Source organism: Teleopsis dalmanni, chromosome 1, assembly GCF_002237135.1.
Source record: "Teleopsis dalmanni isolate 2A chromosome 1, ASM223713v2, whole genome shotgun sequence".
NCBI lineage: Eukaryota > Metazoa > Arthropoda > Insecta > Diptera > Diopsidae > Teleopsis > Teleopsis dalmanni.
The window spans coordinates 129963041-129973598 of NC_051846.1; the positions used below are offsets into that span (position 1 = coordinate 129963041).

Sequence of the window (10558 nt, forward strand, 5' to 3'; positions counted from 1 at the left end):
CCAGCTGATGGATTACTAGGTAGAGACGAACTTTGGAATCGTTGCATAGCAGACACGGTGCACAAAAAATTGATTCTCTTGGATAAAGGAAAGACGATGGCGACATTGCCTCTCACGCAAGCGGAGGGTGACCGACGGATTTGTATAGCCAGGGCTATCACAATTCCGGCTAGGTCAGTCAGAATAGTTCCTATCAGAGTATCTGTCGAGTCAGGAGATATAGTAGTGAGCCGAAAAGAAATCTCACAAGATGTATACGTAGGAGGCACACTCACTCGAGTGATTAATCACACAGGGCATATTCCTGTATTAAATTCCAATGACTTTGCGGTAGTGCTGCATAATCAAGTGTTGCCTAATTATGAGCTATATAACGAATTAAAGGTGGAATCAAACCACAACGTAAATTTACTAAGCAGCGCAGAGGACTCGGAGCGTTTTAACTTACTGATGAATTCGGTGAGATTAGACGATAACATCAACGAAGAAGAGAGGTCAGTCATAGTGGGCAGTCTTCGAGATTATAGCGATATATTTGTACTTAAGGGGGATAAACTGTCTCATACAACTGCGTTGAGACATGAAATACCTACAGAACCAGGCAAACCTCCTATTAATATTAGGCAGTACCGAGTACCAGAGGCTCATAAGGCAGAAATTGACAAACAGGTACAGAAAATGTTGGAAGACGGCGTCATTGCACCAAGTGTATCACCCTGGAATTCACCAATTATTCTAGTTCCCAAGAAACAGGGATCTGCTGGGGAGAAAAAATGGCGACTCGTAGTCGATTTCAGAAAACTAAATGATATAACCATAAAACAAGTGTTTCCAATTCCCAGGATTGACGAGATTCTGGACCAATTAGGCAGCAGTAGATATTTTTCTACTCTCGATCTGGCCAGTGGTTATCACCAGGTACTTCTCGATAACCAGGATCGGGATAAGACGGCTTTCAGTACTAGCACAGGACATTATGAGTTCCTTAGGATGCCGTTCGGATTGACGGGAGCCCCAGCAACGTTCCAGCGAATAATGAACAACATACTAACTGAGCTTCAAGGGTTGGACTGTTTCGTTTATTTAGACGACATTGTTATATATGGCAGTAATCTAGCGGAACATGACAAGCGTCTCAGGAAGGTTTTCGACGTTTTGCGTAAATACAACCTGAAGTTGCAAACGGAAAAATGTCATTTCATGCGGAGAGAGGTGGTCTATTTGGGACACAAATGTTCGAGTGAAGGAGTCCTACCTGATCCATCGAAAACAGAATGTGTAAAGAACATTCGTCCTCCGAAAACAATTAAACAATTGCAAGCATTCCTGGGTTTAGTAAATTATTACAGGAAATTCATACCCAATGCCGCGAAAATCTCCCTACCATTAAACAAGTTACTGAGAAAAGGGGAAAAATTTATTTGGTCGAACGAGTGTCAAAAGGCAATGGATGATTTAAAGGAAGCCGTGACTAATCCACCCATTATACAATATGCTGACTTTACCAAACCATTCGTTTTGACGACTGATGCTAGTGATGAAGCATTGGGAGCCGTTCTTTCGCAAGGAAAGATAGGTGAGGATCTTCCACTGTATTTTGCAAGCAGAGCGCTGAGTGCAACAGAGAGAAAATACTCCACCATCGAGAAGGAATTCCTAGCAATTGTCTGGGCAACGAGAAATTTCAGATCTTACTTGTTGGGAAGGCATTTTAAGATTTTCACGGACCACAAACCTCTCAGAGGGGTGGCAAATCAAAAAACTCAAGACACCAGGCTAGGTCGGTTTAGGCTAAAATTATTGGAATATGATTTCGAAATTTGTTATGAACCTGGGAAATCTAATTTAAACACGGATGCATTGAGCAGACTACCAATTGAATCAAGTGAGATTCAAGTAGTAACCAGATCGAAAACCTCAACAGAAAGGGATGGAAAAAATACAGATTCTGCAAATCAAGGGAACACCAACGCACCGTCACAACAATCTGTAGCCGATGCCGAGCTAGGGGCAACAGTTTCAAACAATACAAACAAGGAAGAGGAACGTGATCCAGGAGGGGAGGATCAGGCCCTTTATCTGACTGACACCAGAGACATAAAAGAGGTACTAACTAGATTCCATGATTCCCCAATGGGAGGCCATCAGGGAGCCACTCGCACATATTTCCGGATTCGAAAACAATTTAAGTGGAGTGGAATGCAAAGGCAGATTAAGGATTACGTGAGGGCATGCTCGCAGTGTCAAAGAAACAAAAGCTCGATGGAAGATAGAATGCCCATGATTATCACGGACACGCCTCAACGACCGTTTGACAAGGTTTATATGGACATAGTTGGCCCATTGCCTTATTCGTCAAGGGGTAGTAGATGCATTCTGACCTTCCAAGATGACTTTATCAAATATATGATTTGTGTCGGATGCTGAAGCAGTAACGGTAGCGCGGGCCTTCTTCGAAGAAATAATTGCAAAGTTCAACATACCGCGGATACTGGTGACGGATAATGGTTCTAATTTCACCGCGGCACTTTTCAAAGAAACATGCAAGATATTAGGGGTAAAGAAACTCTGTACATCGCCGTATCATCCCCAGTCAAATGGGTCTTTAGAAAGAAGCCACAGACCACTGGAAGAGTTTTTGAGAAATTTTGTAGACCTAGATGGTGCAGACTGGGATCAATGGTTACACCACGCCATGCATGTGCACAATAATACGGTACACATGACTACAAAGCAAACACCGAGTAGGACTTTGTTTGGTTTTGAGGTAGAGATTCCAGTAACGCTGAGGAAAAGGCCGTCACCTATCTACAATTTCGATGATTATTCTCAAATATTGAAATATCAAATTCAACGTTCTCATGAGTTAGTGAGGGAGAATCAGAAGAAGGCGAAATTAGCGTCTAAAAAATATTATGACAGAAATAAAAAGGAAAGGAAATTTAGAATAGGAGAGAAAGTGCTCCTGAAGAACCAATCGAGGAAGAATAAATTTGCACCCATATGGGAAGGTCCCTATGTGGTAAAAGAGGTTCCCAACACGGTTAATGTAAGAATTTCCATAAAAAGGAAGACGAAAACTTTCCACAACAACTTGGTAAAGCCATTTTTTGAAAAAAAAAAATAATTAAAAAGTCGTAAGATGTCTGCTGAAATTTTTTTTTGATACCAAATTTAATGTTTTCATTTTTATTTCGTTTTAATGAAAATAAACATATTGGATTTAGATTTAAAGTGCCACAAATTCTACTCGGAGCAAATTCGAAGTAAAATATATTTCACAACACAATATTTGATTTATAAATATGCATATATCTGTTTAAAATTTTATGCAATTATTATTTGATACAAATAACACTCATTAGACGGCGAACTAAAAATTTACATATTTACATTCAAACCGCCCATAAATAATTTTTTTCCTTACCTACTTAACTTCATTTGTTGTTGATGCCACAAATATAACTCGTGAGCATTCAACGGTTCAACGGCAGAGGAATGTGCGCAGTCAACTACTGTGTGTTTTTATTTATTGTTTTTATTTATGTTTAATTTTCCAAGTAAGGATTATTATTTGGTCATCCAGTTTATCTCGTGTTACCACAACATAACATGGTTCTATGGTTTTCTAATCAACGTTGTTCATTCAGCCGATGGCATTGTTGGTTGTATAGACGTATATATTTTTGTTTTTTTGTGGTTGTCTTAACTCAGCACTCACATAGGTAGGGTATTGCTAGTTGAACCCGGGTTGGTAGTGGGTAGTTGTTCTATAGATAAAATGCCCAACTCACGGTCTGGTTTTCTTTTAGGGCCTTTGATTTTTCCCTTTTCTTTTCAGAAGTTTACACCCTTGTAGCTGGTAACGATGGGGATAAGCATGAAACTAATTTAAATCTGAGTGAGTTACAGATGGCCGGCGCAATAAAAGCCATTAATTGAAATATTATTTAAAAAAAATAAAATTTGAAAATTTAATACATTTATTTTTTTATTATTACCATAGATCTACAGATAGGGGACGCCCTGTACAAAGATGATGTAAAAATAACAATCGGACAATACCTTATAATAAGAATTATTAATTATTATATACATGTTAAGCATTGCAATGCATACATGCACAAATAGATAAGTAAAAAATACTTCCGAACATAGGTACCAAGGTTGTTATGGTATTGTTACGGCAGGAAATTACTAAACGAAGCTTTGTTTAATAATTAAATGCATGATAATACTTTAAGAGCAATATACCTATATGTCATATGAAGTAGCAATTAAAGTAAACAACATGTGCATTATTTAACTATTTACAAAAAAAAAAAAAAAAGAAAATTTTTTTTTTGAATATGTAAAGACAAAACATATAAAAGAAAGAGAAGAAATATACTATATATATAAACAAAATACTATATATATAGACTGTTCAAAATGAGAAATTGTTTTCATATTATATATATATAATTACAGAAATAATGTAAGAGAATTATTATAAAAATTGTTAGATATGTTATATATAGATATGAACATTAATTAAATGTAAAAATAAGAAATGCAGTACATTATATGCTAGATACTGCATTGAGTTACATACATTAAAATGCATATGTATATTATATGAAAGAATGTAAAATGTAAAATTAAATAATTTATAAGTAACACATAATATTATTATGATTTAAAATGATAATCATATTTAAATTATATAGAAGGTTGAATATAAAATTTTTTTTTATTCAAAGGCACAATTTTTTTGTAAAAACAAAATTTAAAAAAAAAAAAAACAACTGCTAAGCATGTACTGTTTGGGTACAAATAGTTAGAAATTATTTTATATTGGAAAAAGAAAACCTTATATGTTTAAAATATTAATTATTGTGTACTAATAACAAACAATATGTACATATAAATTTTATTTTGAAAAAAAAAAAAAAAGCAATAACTACATGAACAATTTTAATAAAAATGTTACGAGAGGAGAACAAAATGAATTAAATTTAAATTAGAATTAAATAAAATTTTAACAAAAACAACACATATTAGTGTTAAGAATCATTAAGCTATATTGTTAACAATTATGAGTTGGAAATAGAACAAAATGCATATAATAATAGCTGTTTGTTAAATGTTTGACATCTTATAATTATCTAAAAAAAAAACTATTTAAAATTTGTAGTAAACAGTTTTGGCAATTAATATTTTATTAAGCAATTTTTATTATATTAATATAATTCCTGTTAGAGTACTTGTAATGTATTATTAACATATTTATTTTTAATTTATACAACAAAAAGAAAAATAGTATTTTAAAAAAAAAATTTATTAAAAACAAAAGAAAAAATTGACCAAACATTGTGGTTTAATAATTAATCCTTATTATAACAATTTTATATTACAGTTAGATTAAATTTGGGTTCGTGTTCTCAATGAACAGGGTATGGTCATGCGCAAAACATCAGCCTATGCCTTACCAAGACCATGGTGCGTGGTATTTTATCACACCCTTCTCGAGGTGAACCTGTTTGTAGTTGATAACTTCATTGACTCAACAGAACTCTATGGATCTAGAGAGGAAAACTCGATAAAACCCGTAATCTCCGGTGTTATTCGACCCGTGCCGATGAGATGAATGGCACTACGTTAGTGTGTCTCTAAACGGAGACCTCCGGATATCTGGCGCCCTCCGGTTGTAACTTAGCCTTGTCCGGGTATAGCGGATCTCTGCCCGGATCGACTTTCCTTTCTCCGCAACTCGTGGTTTTAAAATATGAACCAAAATAATAAAAATTTAAAAAAATCAAGCTCGGTTAAACCAAGCTCTTCTGGAACGACTAGTTCCAAGGTACCTACCGCAACTTCTAGCGGTAATAACAGGGTACCTCCTAACAAACCAGAAATCTCCAAGCGTTCTGGCCCCTCCGCATGGTCGGGCTCTCCATCCAGGAGAATTTATAAAGAACGGCGAACGGCGACTAGGCTGCTCGAGAGATATGGCAATGTCTCGGTTACGTCCGAGTCTCTTAAGGCTAGATTAGCCTGGGCCAAACGGGTCCTTGATACTTCTAAGGAAGTCAAAAAGGAACCTGTACCGAAGCGCCAGCGCTCATTAGATGAGTCAGCTTCGAAGCCAGATGCCAAAAAGGCAAAATTTCGTGGCAACGCCACCACTACTAAGTCCTTTAGCGACACGCTGAAGGGCTCCATCATAATGGCGGTCATTGATGAAAATGATCCAGATGGCACTATTAATCCTGAAAAATGGGATCAAATTGAGCGAAAGCTCCTTGACTTGTTCGTCGAAGTTCTTAAGGAATTTCCAGGTACAATTCCCAAATGTCGCGACGGTGGATGGTTTCAGGGCCATGTGAAACTAGTCGCCTGCGTTGATCAGCGTTCTGTTGATCTCTTTCGCATTGCCATCTCCAGAATGGGTGAGGTCTGGCCAGGCGCAAAGCTTAAAGTCGTTGCCAAGGAACAAATTCCTGGCCGACCTAGGGCGCGTTCCTGGATTCCAGCCGAACCATCCGACCCTCAGCGGATTCTGGAGCTAATTCGGGTGGGAAACCCTGATCTAAATACGTCCACGTGGAAGGTCACTAAGCTGAAAGAAGCCAAAGGCAAGTTTAGGTCGGTCAGTTTTGTGATCGACAAAGCCTCTCTGGCCATTTTGGCGCGATCTGGTGGCGTATTAAATTACGGTTTTTTCCCCATAACTATGAGGGTCTACAAAAAAGATGAGGAGCAATCCTCGTCTGCTGTACGGGAATCAGCGGCAATTTCTCAACACACTGCTGATCCCTTATCGAAAGTGGGCAATATTAAGCCTGCTTCCATGACCGAAGTGAGTCCGGTTATTCCATCTGAAGACTCACCTGTGTGCATGGACATTTCAGTGTCTGCTCCTTCGCCAGCTCACTCAATTACATCAGAGGAGAGCATAGGCATGCACTATCTTTTCGATGAAGAGGAACTCCTAATGAGTAATGACTCTGAGGAGGATAGTGCTCTTGATGTCACTGTGGTGGAGAAAAATGGATCCACACATACTGAAGATGCGGGTACAGCAAATTAACCTGCATCATAGCAAGGCTGCATCCGCCAGTCTACTGCAACGCCTCAGCAACAACGAGGCTGATATGGTCCTGATACAAGAACCATGGATTTATAAGGATCTTGTATGCGGAATCAGGGCTAATAACTACAACCTATTTTATGCGGTAAATAAGGGTAAGCCTAGGTCCTGCATAGTGGTTAATAAAAAATTTAATGCCCTCTTACTTTCGCAATATAGTGATGGTGACCAAACCGCAGTAAGTATCGAGGGCTCCTGGGGCCAAATATGGGCAGTATCTGCATATCTGGCACATGACCATGCCACACTACCATCGAATGTCCTGATACAGCTAACAAGCAGCGCCAGGAGACTCGGGGTAGAGCTTCTAATAGGTTGCGATGCCAACGCTCATCATGAGGTTTGGGGCAGCTCAAATACTAATGAAAGAGGTGAGTTACTTTTTGATTTTGTATTTAGTAACAATCTGTTCATCTGCAATGATGGCAATATGCCAACTTTTATTACAAAAAACAGGCAGGAAGTGTTAGATGTCACTCTTGCTACTGCTAGGCTTCACGAATCGGTCAAGAACTGGAAAGTGTCTACTCAACACTCGTTCTCAGACCATATGATTCTAGAATTCACCTTAACCTTAGATGAATCGAACATCTGCAATCAAAAAACGTTCAGAAATGTTAAAAACACAAACTGGACGAATTATAATGCAGCTCTAAGTGAGCTGCTTTTATCCACTTCCTCCGATCCTCCTGGGAACACTTTTGATCTAGACAATCAAGTCCAAGATCTCACCTCAGTGCTCAACGAAGCGTTCAGTTATGCTTGTCCCCTCACACAACCTAGTAGGAAATGTAACCCACCTTGGTGGAATAAGCATCTAGGTCTTTTACGAAAGGAGTGTAGGAGACTCTTCAACAGAGCAAAACTATATAATAATGAGAGTGATTGGCTGAATTACAAAACCTCTCTGCAAGAATATAAGAAAAATTTACGTAGGTCCAAGAGAGACACTTGGCAATCATACTGTTAAGAAATAAATAGCAATTCTGAAACCTCTAGACTGCGTAAAATCTTATCCAAAAATCCATCTGTCCCAGAGTTACTCAAAAAATCTGACGGGACATGGTGCAATAACAGTAGCGAATCTTTACAATTACTACTAGATACTCACTTTCCGGGATCTTCTACTTCGGTAGCTGCATCCTCAGAGTGCCTTAATCTCTCACCGGTTAACTCTATTAAGGTTAACCTGCAGATCGTCAAATGGGCTATTTTTAGTTTTAAACCCTACAAATCACCAGGACCGGATGGTATTCATCCAATTGAGCTCCAGAATTCGTGGGAGTTAATACACAACCGGCTTTTGGCAATCTTTAGACATTGTTTCTTATTTAACTATGTCCCGATTAAATGGAGGGAGGTTAGAGTAGTTTTTATACCCAAAGCAGGAAAAACCTCGCATCATAACCCCAATGAACTCCGTCCTATAAGCCTCTCCTCTTTCATGTTGAAGGCTCTTGAAAGAATAATAGACGTAGAAGTAAGGCGTGCTGTAAGCCCCAACCAGTGGTCCCCCTCACAGCATGCCTACACTAAGGGAAAATCTACAGAGACAGCTCTCCACTCCCTCACTTACAGAATAGAAAAATCCATAGAACTCAAAGAATTTTGTATGGTTGCTTTTGTAGATATTGAAGGGGCCTTTAACAATATACTCCCGAGTGCAATAGTAAGCGCGATCTCGCGTCTGGGTGTTGATGATGCGCTCATTGGTTTTATAAATCAGCTTCTAACTGGCAGACTCATTGAAGCAACGATGGGCTCATCAACGGCATGCAGAAGGGTAAATAGAGGTACCCCCCAAGGAGGAGTACTCTCCCCTCTCCTTTGGAACATAGTGGTGAATGAACTGCTAATACAACTGAAGGCGGAGGGATGCGAAACTATTGCATATGCGGATGATATTGCGATAACAGTCACCGGAAAATATACTACCACTCTTAGGGATATTCTACAAAATGGTCTTAATATCCTAAACAATTGGACACAAAAATGTGGCCTTGGGGTGAATCCCAATAAAACTGAAATCGTAGTTTTCACAAGAAAACATACGGTCCCGAATCTTTCTCCACCCTCTCTACGGGGTTCTGTGATACATGTGAAGAAGGAAGCCAAATTTTTAGGTATAGTTTTCGACAGGAAACTCACTTGGAAGAAAAACACTCTAGAGCGTGCAAGAAAAGCCAATGTTGCGCTTCTTCTATGTCAGAAAGCTATTGGTAAGAAGTGGGGTCTTCAACCTCGTATCACCCAATGGCTATATATAGCTGTTATTAGGCCCATATTGATGTATGGTATTTCGGTATGGTGGACAGCTCTTGATAAATCTTCGTACTGCTCAGTAATTAACAGGATTCAGCGTAGAGCTGAACTCTGTATTAGCGGGGCGCTATGCACCACACCATCCATTGCACTAGATTTGATGCTTCAGTTACTGCCAATGGATATTATTAGTAAACAAATGGCAGCTTCATCTGCTTTAAGACTAAAAGCTACCTCACAATGGAGAGACAGTGACTATGGTCATGCCTCCATTCTAAATCTTTTCAATTTTACTCCTAAAAACGTTGATTACATCACACCCACTCTCAACTTTGACAGGAAATTTGATGTCGTGTTTCCATCTAGAGAGGTATGGACGTCAGGTGGCCCCTTCTTAGATGAGGGCGTAACCATCTTCACTGACGGATCCAAAACAAGTAGTGGTGTAGGTAGTAGAGTTTTCTCAGAGGAATTGAACAAATCTTCCTTCTTTAGGCTTCCAGATCATTGTAGTGTCTTTCAGGCGGAAGTGGTCGCCATCAGGGAAGCTATAGCTTGTTTGAATGTAGATGATATATTTGGCAGGAATATATACATACTATCAGACAGTCAAGCTGCATTAAAGTCCTTGAGTTCGGTCCAATTTACATCTAGGACGGTTCTTGACTGCTACACATTTCTAAACGAAATGTCGACGCAGCTCAATATTTCTCTAATCTGGGTTCCCGGCCATAGGGATATTTTCGGAAATTGCAAAGCAGACGAGTTAGCCAGAAAGGGTGCTTCAGAACCATACTCGGAGCACCTAGACTATCTGGGCATATCGCTAACATCATGTAAACTGATATTGAGTTCTTTCTGCGCTAATACTTTTAATAAAAGATGGGAAGACTCAACGATATGTAGACATCTGTATGCAATCTGGCCACTTTCCGATAAAAGGAAATCGAAAACTCTCATTGAGATGTCCCGCAAGGATATTGGTCTTCTGGTAGGGTTGACTACAGGGCACTGTAAGCTAGGGAACCATGCTAGAAGACTAGGTCTTCCTTTCAACCAAATCTGTCGTAGCTGTGGGGAGGACGATGAGAGCGCATCTCATCTGTTGTGTTTTTGTCCAGCTCATGCACGTCGGCGATTTAGTACTCTAGGGGCCCCCTTCCT

At 39.0% G+C, this 10558-nt stretch overlaps 1 protein-coding gene across 1 annotated transcript; it reads left to right on the plus strand.

The window, feature by feature from the left end:
* The first annotated feature begins 5767 nt into the window (after nt 1-5767).
* Nucleotides 5768-6941, plus strand: LOC119666106. Its single transcript, XM_038075382.1, has 2 exons — nt 5768-6841; nt 6912-6941. Exons 1-2 carry the CDS (start codon nt 5768-5770, stop codon nt 6939-6941), a joined length of 1104 nt encoding a protein of 367 aa, XP_037931310.1.
* Nucleotides 6942-10558: the final 3617 nt, after the last annotated feature.

Excerpts from the sequence above, each read along its gene's own strand:
- LOC119666106 (XM_038075382.1), top strand. The coding sequence starts at position 5,768 with ATGAACCAAAATAATAAAAATTTAAAAAAATCAAGCTCGGTTAAACCA. Across the intron at positions 6,842-6,911 it reads AGCCTGCTTCCATGACCGAA|CTCACTCAATTACATCAGAG; the intron begins GTGAGTCCGGTT and ends CTCCTTCGCCAG.